The sequence below is a fragment of the Eumetopias jubatus genome, unplaced genomic scaffold (genome assembly GCF_037043125.1).
Source record: "Eumetopias jubatus isolate StellerSeaLion01/CBP00866 unplaced genomic scaffold, mEumJub1_p1.0 scaffold_3, whole genome shotgun sequence".
Taxonomy (NCBI): Eukaryota; Metazoa; Chordata; class Mammalia; order Carnivora; family Otariidae; genus Eumetopias; species Eumetopias jubatus.
In genome coordinates, this window is record NW_028274809.1 from 88,731,305 (window position 1) to 88,751,340 (window position 20,036).

A 20,036-nucleotide genomic window follows, 5' to 3' on the forward strand; every position below is an offset into this window, starting at 1 on the left:
TCGCTTTTGTCTCATCTATCCACTTATTTATTTACCTGTTTTTCCAGTTTCAACCTGTGCCGCTGTTGAGTTCCGTTGTGCGGATGGGACATGCATTCCAAGATCAGCACGATGCAACCAGAACATAGATTGTGTAGATGCTTCAGATGAAAAGAACTGCAGTAAGATAATCCACTACCTTTTGTTTGTTCATCCCTGGGTACCTTTGGCATTCCATCTAACATGGCCCAGTGTTTCACTGAACCTTGTCCAGAATTGATATGTAATTAACCCCTGTTGTGTAGGATAATTGCATTCTTATTTCTTCAAACGAGGTTAACTTTTCTTGTTTCTGTGACCTGCCTAGAAGGCTTGTAATCTTTGCAGATGAGGTGTTTCTCATTTTTCTGTTTACCTCTTTGTAGATAATACAGATTGTACACATTTCTATAAACTTGGAGTGAAAACCACAGGGTTTATAAGATGTAATTCGACCTCACTGTGTGTCCTGCCAAGCTGGATATGTGACGGGTCTAATGACTGTGGGGACTACTCAGATGAATTAAAATGCTCAGGTAATTCTAGAAAGAAAAAAGTCTTTGCTTTGAGATTTAGAGGCTCATTGTATAAAATAAATTTATTAGGTTTTAGTCTTGATATCCAGTGATGAGGATTAAAATTTAAATAATGTAGACTAATTTACAAGTAATGATCCTGTTCCAAACATGCTCCTTGATCTTTTTTTTTTAAGATTTTATTTATTTATTTGAGAGAGAGAATGAGAGAGAGAGAGAGAGAGCACATGAGAGGGGGGAGGGGCAGAGGGAGAAGCAGACTCCCTGCTGAGCAGGGAGCCCGATGCAGGACTCGATCCTGGGACTCCAGGATCATGACCTGAGCCGAAGGCAGTCGCTTAACCAACTGAGCCACCCAGGCGCCCGCCCCTTGATCTTTTTTAATGAGTTATGAAATGATACTCAAGAAATCTGTTCTGTATTTGGATCAATTTCCTTTTAATGTTCAGTTCATGATTAATCCTCTTAGAGTTGGTGATTAAGTCTTAAAATCCATGATCTCTAAAGTTGCCACGGAAGTATCACACACTGAGAAAAAAACTATCCACAGACTAAAGGGAGAGAGACAATGCTTCTCACCACCAACTTTACTCAATGCCATACAGCTTGCATGGTCATGTTAGGCTGTTTGATCAGGTTTACACAATCTTTTGACATAGTAGTATGGATAATAACAATTATCACTGGGTCAAGGTCGGAAAGGTTTATTTATATACAGAAGCTCTGAAAGTGTCATTTGTATTCTTAGCAGAATGCGTTCCATCTTTATATACAGAAGCTCTGAAAGTGTCATTTTGTATTCTTAGCAGAATGCGTTCCATTTAAAAGTCTTGATCCTGTCCCTATCTATTTCAGAGAACAAATTTTTTAAAAAATACAGGGAGTAAAGGTGTTAAATTACTATAACTGGAAGTAGATATGATTTATAGGAAACTATTAAATGTGTCCTCATACTGTATTTCTCTCTCCTTATCCTGCCGCTACACTCATTTTTCCATGCTTAGTTGACAAATAATCATTTTTAAAAATATTTTAAGAAATTATATCCATAGGTGTTCTATACAGCACACACACACAATCCACTGTGAAGAACTGATATTCTTAATAATTCATAATCTATCACTTAATTGGGCAATAGCAGATTCCTTTGTTTCCTTGCTTAACGATGTGTAACATTCTATGATATAATTTTTGTTCTTTCTGGGTTTGAAAAGCTAGCTGCAACCTAGGAGGAACTGGAGAACCTTTCTGGTTCTGTGGAGGGCTTTTACATGCACTGGTGACTGTGGCTCGTGGCTCACCACAACTCTTCCACATCTTACTTTTAATCACATAAAGCATTTTAAAAGAAATATAGTAACATTGATTTAGACTCATGGAACCTGGGTGTCTAGATTCTTAATCAATTGTTCTTTCTTCAACAGTTATGTATCTCATTGTAGCTGTAGTTAATTTTTAAAATTAATATGAAGGCAACATATAATAGATACCCATTAAACATATATATATAAACATATTACATATATATGTAAAACTTTGTGATCTTTACATATTTCTAATATTAATAAATTATTTTAAAAGTTAACTTTTAATATTAATATAAAATTGTGTTTATAATGGGGAAGAAAGAAAGGGGAGCTCGTGCAGACTGATGAGACAGGTAGACAGTCGGACAGGAAGCCAGTAAGAGGTTAGTCTAAATACCTTAGGTTGTATCTAGGCTAGTCCTAAGAAAAAGTAAGACATAAATCACACTCAGGACTTTTTGGTTTAGTGGTGAATTCTGTCAAAAATTTTATTTTCATCTTCAATCTATGAAGTTAACATTTGAAAAAATAAAATGGAATTGTTATCTTAATACAGTTACAGTGGATTATTGTAGTATGATTATTATCATGTGAATGGATTATTACAGTGTGACATATACTCTAAGATTTGGTTCCAAATTGGCTATGGGCCAGTCTAAAACTGTAAACTTGAAGGTGCAGGGAGGCCAATGACACTCAGTAGAGAAAAATCTAATATTTTATATGTAGTTTGGGAAGTTATAATTATAACAACACTCCCCAACCTAAAAATATATATAATTTACAAATAATTTTACATACAAATACTTATTATTCTCATGATATTTCTGTAAGGTGTAACGATTTTAGAGATTCTGTTGTAAGTTGTCTTTCTTTATAAAGTAGAGAGTGCTTTTATAAACCTTGTCAAAGTGTACTCGGAATATAGGACAGTAGGAACACCATGCCCACTTTCTCAGTAAAAATGCACTAATGTTTTTATAATGTTATTTATATTTATGAATATGGAATTGCAGATATTTTCCACCAAAAATGTTTCTTTGGCCTTGGGCTCATTCACTTTATAATTATCTCAGTTATTTTATTTTATTTCTGTTAATGGGACTCCACATTATTTGGATTTAACAAGATTTTCCTTTAATATCTTCTTTGAGATGCAGGATCCAGTCCTGCATTGGATTTGATTATCATGTCTTCCTAGTCTCCTCTGTTCTGTGTCACGTTTTTTTTTTGTTGTTGTTCTTTGTTTGTTTGGGGCTTTTTTTTTTAGCTTTTTCTTGGTTTTCATGACCTTGACATTCTTGAAGAGACCATCTCAGCTCTTCTTTACTTAAGTTTTCTTGTTATTTATCTCTTCCAGTTCAAGTAGTACTACTGTTTTACTATCTACCTATATTGTGGAAGTCTAAGATTAATTTAAATTATTTGACATTACATTCTATATTTTATCACAGTTCAAAACAAACACAAATGTGAAGAAAATTATTTTGGTTGTCCTAGTGGAAGATGCATTTTGAATACCTGGATATGTGATGGTCAGAAGGATTGTGAGGATGGACTTGATGAATTCCACTGTGGTGAGACATTGTATTTTGTTTTATGTGCCATATTATTGTTTATATGCCGATGTTCTCTTACATAGGGATTTTATACAAAATATTGCTAATTGATTTTAAATAATTTTTATGTTTATCAAATAACACAAAATGGTAAAAATTAAAATAGAACAGAAGAACTTGTAATGAAGAGTAACAATCTCCTGCCCCAGCCTTTTCTTTTAACTTTTTCTGCTTTTGTTAGTGGTTATCTTCATCAATCTAAATGATATACCTTTATTTTCTGACTTATTAAGTCCTAATATATTTACTTTCTGCAATGAAAAATAAGTATTTAGCTCACACTACTCATTATATTCTCTCTATCTGTTATTGACTGTTATTATTCTAAATGTTTCTATTAATTACATGTATAGCTTTAAATAGTACTTAAACTTGTATTTCCTCAAACTCTCATCTTTCACCACCTACCTCCTAATTTCTGTGGGTACATTTCATCTTACTTGGCAAAGCAAGACAGCATTTTTAAAATTTATTTTATAGAATTTATGGATTTTATAATTTCTAGGCCAAAGAAATTTCCTACAGGAAAACAAAACATATCTTCACTATTTTCATTTAACACAAATAAAATGTCTATGGTGTATAGACAAAGTAGAAGAAAAGATTAAAAATGGATCTTCTATGAAATGTCAAACTCCTCTAAAAGTAAATGTCATCATGAAATATGAAGGTGCATTTTGTTTGATTAAGATGCTATATATCTTTACAGTAGAGCCAGATTGTGAACAGGATTAAGGGAGAACTTTACAAATAGTTTATGCAGATTTAGAGTTTCTGTACAGGAAGCCATTATATGGTTGTATTTTCTTTAGTTTCGTATTTCCAGTCTGCAGTTTTTCTAAATTTCTCTCTTTTTCACAGGTCATCTGAGTGAATATTTTAAATAAAGATGCAAAATTTTAAAATACTTTACAGGATCGAAACCAAAGTGCTTATTTTTTTATAATTTATGTTTGGAACACTTGAATTTGGAAGGATTCTATTTTGGATGTTGCCTTTTGGATGCTGAGTGGAGGGATAGGCTGAAGGGGGAGGAGCACAAACCTAACTTTGGAATTAAATAGAATATACTATGATAAGTGCATAATTTGGTAAAAAAATTCAAGCCACCATGCCAATGAATTTAGATGTTATTAGTCAGACTTAAGTGTCCTCAAGAGAAGCAAAACATCTAAGTGTTTAGTATGTATAGGTATGAAACTGGGGGCTTGTTCATCAAGGTAAAACCCCCTTAGTCACCTCATCATTAAAAACAAATATATATGCTGGTGAATATATCATATTACAATCTTGCCTAGGATGCTTTTTTTTCTCTAGTTGTTCAAAAATCAATTGAAATTTAGAAGGAATGACTAGACCACACTTCAAATATTTGTTTTGTATCCATGCACAAGATGTTGTGGGTTTTTTTGTTTTGTTTTGTTTTGTTTTTAAATGACACCCTGGAATATACTTTGGGGAGAGTGGCTAGCATAATGAGTAGCTCAAAGTCAAGCCCTGTGAGAATTCTGTGGGAGGAAAAATGTTGCATCACCTGGACACTCAGAGGGAATATGCAGGCTGTTGTCAAAATTTTATAGAGCTGTCATAGAGAAGAGGAATTTGACTCGTTTTATTATAGGACAATTTATTTTAGCAAAGTCTAAGGAAGGACTTTCTCACTGTCAGACCTGCCCTAAGATGGTCTCAGATATTTTTTTTTTCTTTTGCACATGAAGCAAACATTTTTGTTTGTCTTCTAGATTCTTCTTGTTCTTGGAACCAATTTGCTTGTTCTGCACAAAAATGTATATCTAAACATTGGATCTGTGATGGAGAGGATGATTGCGGGGATGGATTTGATGAAAGTGATAGCATTTGTGGTGAGTTGTTTCTCCTGTGTTCTCATTCAATTTTTAGGCATATGATATATACCCACTATCATTTTAGGGCATACATAAAAACTGTTAAATTTGACATTAAATTTATATATACACTTCTGTGTAGCTGGTTTCATATTTTAATGACAACCTATTATTCTACTATTTTTATGTACACAGTCATTCAGTTTTTAGGATTTTTCCTGAATATCCACACAATGAATGTATTTGTAAATTTTATTTTTTTTAGTCTTCAATTACTTCTTTGGACTAGAGCTCAGTGACTGGGGTTACTTGCATCAAAAGATCAAACATTTTTCATGGCCTTTGATAGGCTTTGCTATTTTGCCCTTCAAAATACACTGATGCTATTTGTGTGTGTATATGTGTATTATAGTGGTTATTGTTATTGAATTATTTTAAAGGGGAAGTAAAAAAGGAGGGCTATTGTATATAATTTTAAAATGTACTTCAAAAAACAACTTTATAGGATTAGAGGTTGAGTGTCCTACTATATATCAGCAACAAAGCCAATGTAATTGTTTTTAAATAATCACAAACATTTAACAAATAAATGGAATTGTTAACTTACTTTTATAAGGGGTAAAAGAAGGAATTGATCTAATCTGTATAAATTTATTACAAATAGCCAAGCATTCTACTCATGTATTTTTATGCCTCTTTGTCTATCTATCTTTCTGATTTGTTTCTATATGGGTGTTTGTATTTATAGGCATAAAATATTTACTCATTATATCAGTACTGTTTCATAGCTGGTTACTGTCCTATTTTAGAGAGAAAAGGACCCGAGTCATAGAATAAGGTGCATGTACGGAGTTAAGTGTACGTAGCACCACTTTTAAATTTCGGTAATGGTGGCCTGCTTTTTAGATCAGTACCATGGAGGCAGATAGATAGGATTTTATACTACTCAAGCTAAACTGAAGTTTTCTGTAAATAATATAAAACTGGAGTTGTCCTCTGAAAGCAGGCAATTTATTTTCTTGTATTTAAGCCACCCCAAGTCTACTTTTTATTTACACAGCTGAAACAACTTAGTTTTATAACAAATAAATATAGAAAGATCACTATCAAAAAGCCCTGAAAGGAAAAAGAAATCAGTAATCAATTAGATGCCTGGCTAGTCACTTTTAACTACTTTGTTACTCGTTGCTATTAAATCTTTCTTTAATTTTAACAAAAGAATTACCTACTCACGATGGGTTGGGCATGTTGCCAGTCTTTAAAATCATCTTGCTTTTTGTCCCTCTGTTTAACCCTACACTAAATGGCTCAATTGATACCTCTGTCTTTCCTGAGTGGACACAATACAGTAGAAGGTATAAAGACTCTGAAACTAGAGTTGAATTCTCCCACATCTGTATTTTCCTTACCTATTAGAAGGCTACAAAAAGATCTCCCTTATGTAACTCTTGTGATCATCTAACATGACCAATGTATACAATATAAATGAATTTATTTCCATTCCCTTTTGTTCCATTTCTCCTGCTCTCTCCCTTATTTTTCAGAGTTATTGCCACATCTACATCTACCAGTGCCCTGATAATTTATTTAAAAGAATTAAAGTGGTAATGGACATGTTTACCTGTTGTCAACACACCCAGTCTCTATTTAATTTAAATACAGGCTGCATTTTATATGCTAACTACCAAGCTGGTGCCACATAAAAAAGACTGCTTTAGACCAAATATTATTCAATAAACTGAACCTAATATACCAGGATTGGGAAGGGACTTTATAAATAATTTATCTCAGTGGTTATCCTCTTTAGCACACAAAAGAGCCTTCTTAGAAGTTTGCTAAAAATGAAGATTCTTAATCTTCACCTTCAAATATTCTAATGTGTGCTGTAAGTACAAGCTTTCTTTATAAGCACGATAGTAGTTTTGACTCGGGATCTGAGGATCCCATTTTGAAAATTGTAGTCTAGTACACCTTCATCATTTGACAGATGATAAAAGAGAAACTCATAGAAGTTAATAAATTGCCTGAGGAAACTCAGTGAATCAGTGATGACAGATCTAAGACCTGAATTCAGATTTCTTGAATCCTTCCTAATGGGGTAGTGACTCTTACCAATCAAATATTGTATCTGAGCAGGTGCACAAGATGGATCTGGTAGAAATCTTTCAGCTTGTCTTCTTCCTTTCTTGGGATTCATTTCCCTAAGGAAGGTAATGTGTCTCCAGATGGCTGGGGTAAACATGGAACGAAGCCATGCGTTTTTCCTTTGGCCCATTTCCTTTCCGATTGACTATGATGTTTTGGCATGCTCTTAATACAGAAGCTGTTGAATATTATCAGGGGAGCCAGAAAATTAGCTGCAAAGAGCTTTATGCCATCTTATACCTTAGGGTATCTTAGTAATTATCTAGTCATACCCCTCATTTTACAAATAGTGAAACTCAGACACTTAAGTCTTCTCCAAGGTCATACAGAATTAAATTTCTCAACAGCCAAATTGATGTTTTCTCTGTTATGCCTACCTTGAGAATAAATTGGGATGATAATAAGAAAGTAGACAAGGAGTTTTACATGTATCAAAACATCCTTACTAAAGAGAATGCACTTTTTAAAAATCTCAAGCTAAATAACGAAAATATTATGGAAATTAAAGCACTAATTGAGAGTATAATAATGAAAGTGACACTTTATATTCTTATGGCAAGCTTAAAAAGATAGATCATAATGGGGAATAGTATAAAAATAAGTCCTGTAGGAAGATGATTTTATTATAGAAGGTATTAAAGACATAATAGCAGGTAAAATCGTTTTTAAATGAAAGCAACATTTATTTAATAGATTTTTTATTATTTCTTCCAGTAATAGATATCCTATTAAACCCCATTCTATTAACACTGATCCTCAATCAGATGAGCAAATCTGAATTACCTGGAGGACTTTTCTATATTCACTTTCCATCCTATCCTCCAAGCTAAAGTATATATCAAGGACAATCATGTTTATGATGGAAAAAATCCTCAAAGGGTTTTATTTTGGCACCCTGCTGCCCCCCATATTGAAAGCATTACATTGAAAAGGATTATCTGCTCATAACAACTCTACAGCTGAAAAGAAAGATGATAATCATTCTATAATTAAAGCATTTTGGTCACTGCTTTAAAGGTTTGAAACCAAATATCTCTCATCATTCTATTCAGTCATATTTTCTTCCTGCAGATATTAGCATTTTTTTTAAATAATTCTAACAATATGTCTTTTAGCATCTCTCCTATAGGCAGTTTTTGCTCACAGGAAAATGAAGTTAAAGAAAAGTTAGAACATGATCTGAGGGTCATGTAACTGTTTCACTCAACAAGTATTTTATATAAATAAATAAAACATTTAATACGTGTGTGTGTGTGTGTATATGTATATGTGTATATATGTATGTATAACTGTATTAGGTGCTAGGTAAACATCATGAGAAATAATTATGTTCTATTTCATATGATTGCCCTATACCCACAGAAGGAGAAACAAAGAAACCACCTATGACCCTTTGAATTTATAATCAAAGCCAGCAAGCATTTTTTTTTTTCTGTTTACATTTGAAAAACGTCATGCGTCTAAAGGGACATTGAATTGACAGAGCAGAGAAAAAGTAGATTTTATTCATTAAGTGTGTACAAACAAAAGGGACATGGGTATATTTATTCTTTTCAACAACACAAGGTGGGGAGTAACAGTCATGACATTAGCGGTTCAGAGAAGGTGCTTAGCAATCAGAAGACTCCCAGTTCAACATGTGGCATCCTGTGCAACTTGTGATGTTCTGAAGCTTTTTAACTTCTCTGAGCCTCAGTTTCCTTTCAGTGAAATGAGACCAATAATAGTTCTACTGGTTGGAATTCTTGCAAGAATTAAATGAGTTAATATATTAAGTGCCTAGCATATATTAAGCAATAAAAATGCCATTATTATTATTATTATTATAGGTTCAGTCTTTTAGAAATTTTATCATAGTTTATTCACAATTCTATGGCATTTCTATGCTTTGCTACATTTTATAAGGAGAAAAGATGTTTATTATTTTCTGCCATGTAGCCTTAAGAAATATAATACGTGCACTTAGGAAGGAATGGGATCTGAGAGGAAAATGTGTAAACATCTATAGGAAGGATACTATGTGATGATTCCAAATAGCAACAATCTCTTCCTTGTCAGCAACGTTCTTCTGTTTCCTTCCTTTCTAAGGGGAATAGAAATGTTAGCTCTTTCCCAGCAGACATGCAGTGATCTTAATGGCATTCTCTCCTTGGGTTTCAGGTGCTGCCACCTGTGCGGTGGACATGTTCAGCTGCCAGGGCTCCCATGCCTGTGTGCCACGACACTGGCTCTGTGATGGTGAAAGGGACTGTCCAAATGGAAGTGATGAGCTCTCCACAGCAGGCTGTGGTAGGACACATAGGGCTCTGTGTGAAGGAAAGCTGAGTCAGCTGCCTCAGACTCTTGCTTTTGCAGTACTTACCATATTGCATTTTCTCTCGCTTTCCCAATCCCTGGACTCATAGGTAGTACCAGAATTAATCAGGTGGGATGTTGTGATCATAGTAGTTCAACAACCTCTCTAACCAACTGCTGTTCAGAGATTTTCAAACATGCACAGTGAGACCACCCATTTTAAAACTGTTCTGATGAACACAGATTCATCCTTTCGCTTCTGAAATTATGTAGCTACCTGATCTGTGTCTGACTGTGGTAGATTTATTTTCTTTTTAGAACCCCACCCCCACCCCCACAAAGGCTTTAAGATTGCCTATTACAGACACTCTTATAAATGGCTGATGTGATCCCAAATAACCACTGATCAGAAGGTCAGTAAACACCTATTAGTCCTACGGAGAGGGTGTTAACCCTTAGGTCAGATAAAAATAGTATGGATATAGCTGAATGAAGCTGGGGTATCGGGAACACCTTTGGAGGTCAGATGATTTATTAAGTTTCTGACTCTTGGTCACCTCAGGAAATTTTCACAGAATTGCTCAATAGTAAAAGTTTAGATAAATTCCTTTGCATGATCAAGAGAATGAAGGGACTGAATATTTGAATGCAGGTCCCAAGGTCATTTAGGGGATCTGTTGAGCTGAGCAATTTATCAGAAACAGTGCTATGAATTCTCATTAAAGTGAATTCTGCCAATCATCTCTCCAATGACCTGTCTTCAGGTCTTTAAAACTATATTTAAAGCCATAATGTAGGTGTGTGTGGTGTATGTGGGTATGTGTATATGGGGGTGAGGGGAATAGTTAACGTGGAGAAGGAAAAAGAAAACTTTAAGGCAGGCCTATGTGCACAGAACTCATGCTATTGTAGAATAATTCACTTTGATCTTGAAACTGATATGTGTGTCTGTAAAGGTCAATGGGGCCACTGAGGGCTACATAATAAAGGATTATGCATCAATTCAGGGATCCAGATGGTCCCAGTATACTGTTGCTATTGTAGCAAGTTAACATCCTGGGAGACATATTAGCACTATTGGACCACATGGGTGCTATTAAGTAAATTATGCTAAAATACAACAACCGTACTCAAGTGACCTGAAAGTGTTAATGCCAAATAAGCCACTGTTGCTTATGTTTTAAAAAATAATTCATCTACTGGAATTGGCATAATTCACTTGAGTTATATAAGCTGTCATACAGTTCAAAGTTAGAGGAGTTATTAGTAATAGCATTTTACTTTTATGATAACGGGCAGTATTTAAAGCTGCTCCTACGTGGCTTCCACACCACTTTTGAAAATAAATTTGTTGAAAATAAATTACACTTGATTAAATCCAAGGAATTCTTTCTGTTTTACTGACTCATGTCTCTATTTTTGTCATTACTGACTTGAAAGCAGAGATTTCCTTTTTGGAATATGGAGAAGTCTGGGGCTAGGGAGCTGATAGACTTGTAAAAGAATCATTATGCCTTAAGTGTCAGAGTGAAATATAGAAAAGATACTGATCATCACAAAGAAATAATATATAAAAAAGAGTAGAGGTATCATGGAAGGATTTCAAGAAAAAGTAGTAACATTATCTGAGTCATAAAGCACAAAGAGAAGAAATAAAAACAGGTGTTCTAGGTAGAGGGAAGTCCATATTAAGACATGGGAGGAGGAGGTTAGAAGGCATGTAAATTTTTTCAAGTGCCCATTCTATGCCAATTATTTTGGGAGGTGTTTTTATTTACATTATTGAATTCCCCCAGTATCTCAGTGAAATGTTTTTGAGGATCTGCCAAAAATAATTGTTTCACAGATAGGAATTTAAATAGCACCTAGGAATTTATTGAGTACCCAAAATGAGCTGATCTGCTTCATATACCTTACCTAGTTCTTGGAAGAAGTTTATCAGATAGATTTTATTATCCCACTAAACGGATAAAGAAACAGATGCAGCAAGAAGGTAAATACCTTCCTCAGGTTACAAATCATAAGTAGTAGAGTGACTTTTGCAAAACTTTCCTCTTTCTGGTATACTATAATGGCATATATCAGATTCTTTTTTACTTTACTTAGAAATGAGATATAATTGGGGTACCTGGGTGGCTCAGTCGTTAAGTGTCTGCCTTTGGCTCAGGTCGTGATCCCATGGGATCGAGCCCCACGTTGTGCTCCCTGCTCAGCGGGAAGCCTGCTTCTCCCTCTCCCACTCTCCCTGCTTGTGTTCCCTCTCTCGCTGTGTCTCTCTCTGTCAAATAAATAAATAAAATCTTTAAAAAAATAATAAAATAAAAATGAGATATAATTGACATATAACATTGTATTAGTTTTAGGTGTACGATATAATGACTTGGTATATATAATATTGCACAGTGATTACCACAATAAGTTTAGTTAACATATATTATATAGCAGATTATTTTTTCATTCGATATATCCCAAATCTTGAGTCCTAACCTAGCATTTATCCTTTAAATATGACAAGGTAATTGAAAATTTTTAAGTGATCTCCTAAAACTGCTATGATTCTATGCATATGGTTCTGTTATTCACTCTGCACAAGTTACCAGCTTTTGAACTTTTGCTGAAGGTTATTGTACTTTTTGGTCAACCATTTTCCCCCTTGGTTAGGATCCTTGCTACAGCACTACTGTAATGGATCAGGATACTGAAAGAATCAATATTCCATTTTGTGGGTAGATATTCCTAATTTGATGTGGTACTTAATGATTGGGCTTATCACACCACAGGTCTTAATTTAACCCAAAAGTTTTATTTTCATCGTAGAGATAATAACTTTCTTAGCTCTTTTGGTATTTTCTTTTCACTTCCATCAAGAGCATTACTAGCACTTGGTAGTCTTTTCAGTTCCATTTTTCACAAGAAGCAAGGTTTTTTATCACTTTACTAGTGTTACTACAGGCATGAAGACAGAAGAAAACCCAGCCACATTATTAGAGTTGAGTGATTTATTTTTTAATCACATATAAACCTTTGAATTCATCCTTCAACAAACTTACAAATTGCTAAGTGGCCTGAAATTTTCAGGGTCACTCTGGAATTGTTGAATGTATTACTACTGAAAGTTTGAATTACATTCATATATTTGGTATATAAATATGTGGATGTTAATATATATTATGAATTTATATGTATGTTCATATATACTATGAATGGAATATTGCACAAACTTACCTTTTTCTAAATAACTATTAATTATTGAGAATAAGAGCATACATCCCCTAAGCTCTTCAGGTGGGGGAAGATAAAATAGGTAGTCATCTAACTTTATTCTTTGTGATCTCTTTCTTAGCCCCCAATAATACATGTGATGAAAATGCTTTCATGTGTCATAATGAAGTGTGCATCCCCAAGCAATTTGTTTGTGATCATGATGATGACTGTGGGGATGGCTCTGATGAGTCACCGCAGTGTGGTACGTATATCCAGACTTTTCATGCAAGAGGTTCTCAGGCTGACAAATGGTCTTTTAAGATGACTCAAGTAATATAGAATCGGGGGCGCCTGGGTGGCTCAGTAGGTTAAGCATCAGGTTGTCTGCTCAGCAGGGAGTCTGCTTCTCACTCTCTCCCTCTGTTCTCTGCCTCTCTCAAATAAATAAATAAAAGCTTAAAAAAAAAGAAATATAGAAATAAATGATGAAAACAACACATTTCTTAATGTCACTAAGACATGTAAATTCAGCTGTACATGGAAGTACTGCAATAACCTGTTTAAGTTCTAGCATAATTACACATTGATTTGGAGAGCATGCCTACTTGTAGTATGTTCTTATTAGGAACCACATGGGGAAATGGTCATAAAAATGTCTTTGGTTGAAAGTACTTTCAACTTTAAAGACAATATGTGGCTAGCTAGTTCAGTCTTATAGCCAAATCAAGTATTTGAGTGAGGAAAAAATAATAGAATTCACAATTATTGGAGAAACTGGATACTTGACATTTTCTTTTCACCTTAACTTTTTACATGTGCACTTACTTGTTAAAATTTAATTTTATTATGATGAAATGTATCTTGTCATTGCATATATATTTATCTGACCATCACATACATAATGTATATACAAATACATATATGTGTAACTTTTGTAGTGAAAATCATTAAAAATTCCTAGTTGAAACTGAAGTCTTAACGTAAACCTAGTATTTTTTGTTAAAAAAAACCAAAACAAACTTAAATGCATACATGAATAAATATAAAATGAAAAGCCGTAAAATCCACATATAATCATGAAAGGCAATCGATTTAGTGCCCCCTTTTGTCCTCCCTGTGTTGTGTCTATTGCCTTGTCTTTGATAGCAATCTCTTTGAAATCAGTGGATACCAGTTTTTATGATCACTTCACCATTAAGTCATGGATTCAAGGTGATATTTTAAAAGATATATCATAACTCAAGATGTAAATCTGAAGTAGAGTTATGCTGATTGGATATCTTCCCTCTGCTAGACACTTACTCAGTTGATATGGAGATGAATGAGACATAGATCCCACTAGAAGAAATTGCAGACAAACAGGAAAATCACAAATACAAGATAGAATAAGAGCACACATTGTCAGATGGGAGTAAGAATCACAATACATGGGATCAGAGTTGAGAGAATAATTTTTGAAGCACTAAAGAACAGAAGCAGGGAATGTTAAAGAAAGTCATATTTAGATGGTAGATAAAATAACACAGTGGTTAAAAGCATGGACCTTGGAGCCAGATGGCCTGGGTCCAGATCCTGGCTCTGCCGCTTACTATCTGTGTGACCTTTGACGGTATTGCACCTTTCTGTCCCTAAATTCCTCATCTGTAAAAAAAAAAAAAAAAAAAATATATATATATATATAAAATAACATTTTTAACTCTTAGAGCTGTTAAGAGAATTAAATGAATTAATATTTGTAAAGTGCTTAGAATATTTCTAGACACATAGAAAGTTCTATGTATGTTTACAAATGCCTACAAATTGACATGGTTGAAGAATAGCAATTAGTCTTTTGTGAGGTAAATTGAAGTTAGAAAGTTGAAGCTGGGTTCTAAAAAGTCTGAAAAACAGTGTTTGTATTTAATTATTTTGGCTCTCACATGCCAGCATGCATTTCAAACAGGGAATGCCACAGTCAAAATATGTTTCAGACCCATCTTTTTCAGCAGAGTGGATGAAATATTGCCCTGGGAGAGGAGAGCCATTAGGTGAAAAGTAAGCTAGTTAGAAGATTATTGCAATAGTTCTGATGATTAATGAGGTGATAATAAACCAGGGCAGATATATTGGAATGGAAAGAGCAGAATGGGTCAGAATTCATTTACAGTCAGATATGGAGGATAAAGGAGAATTTCTAGCTTGGATGACTTGGTGGGTGGTGTTACCATCATTAATGAGATTTGGAACACAGGAGGTGAAGGGCCAAGTTTTGCTGGTGTAGGAGAAGAAAATGTAAAAAAAGAATTAATTTGGGATGCTTTCACTCCAAAGTGTTAATCAGATAATCACATGAAGCTATACAGTGAGTATTTGAAAATTAACTCCAGAGACCAGAAGTATGATCAGGACAAATAAGATTAATTTGGTGGCCACCGGCATTAAGGTGATATTCAAAATAGGACAAAGAGTGAGAACACCTGACACAGCAGAAAGGGAGAGAGGAGGGCGCCTGGGTGGCTCAGATGGTTAAGCGTCTGCCTTCGGCTCAGGTCATGATCCCGGGGTCCTGGGATCGAGTCCCGCATCGGGCTCCCTGCTCCTTGGGAGCCTGCTTCTCCCTCTGCCTCTCTCTCTCTCTCTCTGTCTCTCATGAATAAATAAAATCTTAAAAAAAAAAAAAAGGGAGAGAAGAGAACAATAGGCTGAAGACTGCAGTTAGGCCTTCACCTACAATATTTTAGGATGGAACAGGAGATGAAAATGAAAGAAGGATACAAGGGAACAACAAAAGAATAAGAAAGATGCCAAGGGAGTGGATTGTAAATATTAAACCAGGAAATTATTTACAAGCTAGTGTGCTCAACAACATCAAATGCTGCAGGAAAGTGAAATAGGAGTCTGAGACACCTTTGAATTTGACACTTGTCACTTGGTATTTCTTAGCTCTGAGAGGAATTTGAGAAGGCAGATGTTGTAGAAATGGATGTCAATGAATCGACGATGAATTGGAGATAAGTAAGGGAATGTTGGATAGGGTAGTAAGGAAGAAGAGTACTGTGTAGTTAAGAGTTATGTGGATGGATTTTTTTATAAAAAGATTTTTATTTTTATTTATTTGAGAGAGAGCAAGATAGAGTGCATGAGCAGGGGAAGGGGCAGAGAGAGAGAGAGAGAGAGAATCTTCAGGCAGACTCCCCGCTGAGCATGGAGCCCTGGGGGGGCGGGGTTGGTGCTTGATCCCAGAACTCTGAGATCGTGACGTGAGCTGAAATCAAGAGTAGGCTGCTTAACTGACTGAGCCACCCAGGCACCCCCGGTGGATTTTTATTGTTACTGGGCTAGGAGAGACTTGAATGTCATGTACCTATTGACTGAAGAGAATGAACTAGTGAAGGGGGGGAGGAAGAAAGACCAGGGAAATTGGAGGTAGTTTAGAACACTGTAGTTTTGCCTTTCAGTATGATAAACATCTCAATTGTATAATCATTGTTGAATTATTTTTATATTGGAATTTTGTTTATTTGTTAATAAACATATAGATCTTATTTCCTCTCTTCAAAAGTAGAATATTTACCAGATTTACCAGAAAGTTTCTAATAGAAATGATAGTTTTTATTGTTAACAAACTTAGGAAATATTCAATCTAAAACCCGTAATACTCAAGATCAAATGAGTTTTACTTACAAACAGGTATATAGATACGATCATTAAAAATTGATGGGTTGATACTGTGATTTGAATAAAGCTCTTCAATGCCTCTAAGTATCAATATATAGGATAATTACAATAGTTTTGTGCTTATTGCTTTATATATTACCTTTTTTTATTTTCACTTTAGCAATGTCTTTACACTTTCAATGCTGCTTCCCAAACATAAACATGGCATTATGGCTTCTGAGAATTATCATTATAACTTGGAATCACTTCATCCATATGTTCTGGTACTATACCTAACCAAGTTTAGTCTTGAAAAAAAATTAATAGCTTTATTCTTGGTTTCCATTCAAAAGGAAATCTTTAGGATATAGATAATAGGTGAACAGAGATAATATCCTTGGGTATTGCATTTTTGTTTCCTAGCCTAGAAACAGTAAGATTGCCTTGTTTTTGATTTTATTTCCTGGCTCTTAATCCTACTTCTCATCCACAAATATCTCTTGCAAGTATGACCACTCTCCCAAAAAGGGACAAATAAGAAACACTTCCCATAGGAGACATGGGTAACTCCCATGGTTAACTAGGTATAGTGTACATGACGGAATGCAAATGTTTATTTCTTTGTCTCTAGGATATCGAAAGTGTAATGCCGAAGAATTTAGTTGTGCTGATGGACGATGTCTTTTAAATACTCAATGGCAATGTGATGGAGACTTTGACTGCCCTGATCATTCGGATGAAGCACCTTTAAACCCAAAGTGCAGAAATGCAGGTACAGAAAACATATAATATTATAATTATTCCCAAATTTGCTTTTCAATGGCAAAACTGTGACTCTGATTTGTACTTCAGTCTCGTATGATATTCAATGAAAAGGAATGCAAATAATTAAGCATGTGATGTTTCGAGTGATACCATGTAGGATCCAAGTAATCAACTCTGTTTTGCAGCTAGTTTTAGAAATTTAAATCTGTGCTAAAATAAGATTTGGGGCAATGAACCTAATGAATCCATCACGGTGACCCCTTCAAAAAAAGTCATTTTTTCCTTAATACATGATTTTATGTGAAAATAATTTCCTTGTATGGACTTATTTGAAAACTCAAACAAAATAAGTTGAGATTTACTGAGAGAAAGTCTGCATTAGTGATACTTAGGCAAAATGAAGTAAATTGCATATCGTTTGAACAAAAATATATACAGAGCCAAACTTGGTCTATTTATCATTTCACTATTCCAAAGACTGAATACATAGTCATATATTTCAGGTAAACACAATTACTTTTTTCTCATGTACTTTACATGCTAATAGGCTTTCTTTTATCATGTATGATAATGAGTAATGTTCAAGTCATCAGGTTATGAGTAGCTGCAAAACCCAAACTCCTTTTCCATAGCTATTTTTGGAACAACTATTATTCACCGCAAATATCCTTTTTATGCCCTGACTTAAAAATGTCAATATTATATTTCCAAGACAAAGAATTTAGGAATACCTACCTATTCTAGATTCTTAATTTTTAGTGACATATAATTTCTCAGAGATGTACGGCTTAAGGGAAATGTCAAACTATCATTATACTTTTGAATTAATTCTTCACAATATGGATGAAGACAGAAATATTCCATTAATTTTACTATAGGTGCTTATTTTGACTGCTAATTTTCATGACAAAGAAAGATTGTAAGTGTTGAACATGAAAGTGCCATTTGCCCTTGATTTTTTTATATTTTGTGTATAAAATACTACACTATAGAGGATTTTATATATTTATATATTATTTTATATATTTATGATAATATTTGAGATAAGTTTATCATATTTGTGAATGTTTTCAGCAATTGTAGTATAAAACAATGGCATGCCCTTTATGTTCCATTTGTTTTATTTTCTTTTTCCAGAACAGTCATGCAACAGTTCATTTTTTATGTGCAAAAATGGCAGGTGCATTCCCAGGGGAGGACTTTGTGACAATAAGGATGACTGTGGTGATGGCTCAGATGAGAGAAACTGCCATGTAAATGAATGTTTGAGTAAGAAAATCAGTGGATGTTCTCAAGATTGTCAGGACCTTCCAGTCAGTTACAAGGTGGGTACTCATCAAAAATAGTAAATCACGTGATACATTGGAATTTGAGGTAATGAATACCATTCAATCCAATGTAGCTGTAAGACCTAAAATGCCTTATAATATTGTTAGGTAAAACTATTTAAACGAATAGAGTCTATATAAGCAATTCATGATAATAATGTGGTATAAAAATTGTAAAAATATGCTCAGAAAGACAAAAATGTCAATGTGTTCTTCAATATATGCTGAATATAAAGGAAAAAAAAAAAAAGCAAGGGAAGACCAGGGTTTAGGGAGATCGCACTATGTTAATAGCACATAAATATGTATGCAACTCTTAAGTTCCCATTTCTTCCCTCATTCTTCCTCCCATCTTTGAAGTGAAATGGGCTAATCATTTATTTACCGCAGCACTGGATAATACAATATTATTCATATAAACAGGAAGAAAAAAATAGAATGCTTGAATTATTAGGACTGAGTGCAGGCACACTAAAAATAAATCATGCCTAATATCCTAATTGGTTTTTGTTACCATTTCCTAAAGAGCGTGATTCACTGACAAAATTGATTGACAGGAATAGCTTTTGAAAACATTCCTGTTTCATTCATGTTGGAATGGAGGATGCAAATGAGCATAATATTAAAATTAAAGCTGTACATTAGGTTAAAATTGGTTATGTAAGTGTGGGAAAATCTCAGGAAAAGCAATTCATTTGAAAGTCAGTGTTTTTAACTGAGCGATAACTCTATATGAATCAGAAATAGGACAGGCTCCTACAAAACACAGAGACAGTCTAATGCCAGTTAAGACCATTACAGAGGGTAGATTTTATTCTACTGAGTTCTGCGCTGGGCAAAACATACCTGGGATACTATGCGCATTAATGGACACGGCATTTTAAGAGGAATCTTGACAAATTGTAGTGTATACAAATTTATACATCCAGAACCATAAGGAGTCTGGAACACACAGCATTGGAGGAAGTTTTGCCTAGAGCAAAGATATATTAGCTATATTCAAATATATGAAATCCTGGATTAGGGAACGGACCTAGTCTGAGTTGTTTCCAAGGTTGGAATTATCAGTTGGGAAGCAGAATCTGTTCAATATGAGGAAAAGTGTTCTAAAGTACTATCTTTACATTGGAATGAGCTGCCTCATTTCTCACTACTAAAGGGGTTAAATTGTAGCTAAATGTCTTTTTATTATTATTATTATTATGTTCATTTAGCCAACATGTAGTATACCATTAGTTTTTGATGTAGTGTTCAACGGCTAAATTTCTTTCTTTAAAGCATGCTAGAGAAAACATTTGTGTATTGCAGAGATGTACTTTTTTCCCTGCCAACTTTGACA

At 34.3% G+C, this 20,036-nt stretch overlaps 1 protein-coding gene across 2 annotated transcripts in view; it reads left to right on the forward strand.

The window, feature by feature from the left end:
* Window positions 1-20,036, forward strand: part of LRP1B (LDL receptor related protein 1B) — a 1,880,289-nt gene that overhangs the window by 1,591,247 nt on the left and 269,006 nt on the right. For both annotated transcript variants that reach the window (XM_088022156.1, XM_088022157.1), the window contains 8 exons: window positions 48-161; window positions 405-554; window positions 3,316-3,438; window positions 5,223-5,342; window positions 9,630-9,758; window positions 13,108-13,230; window positions 17,236-17,376; window positions 18,507-18,694. In XM_088022156.1, the coding sequence (XP_087878282.1) occupies window positions 48-161; window positions 405-554; window positions 3,316-3,438; window positions 5,223-5,342; window positions 9,630-9,758; window positions 13,108-13,230; window positions 17,236-17,376; window positions 18,507-18,694 (1,088 nt within the window). The remainder of the gene's footprint in view (window positions 1-47; window positions 162-404; window positions 555-3,315; window positions 3,439-5,222; window positions 5,343-9,629; window positions 9,759-13,107; window positions 13,231-17,235; window positions 17,377-18,506; window positions 18,695-20,036) is intronic.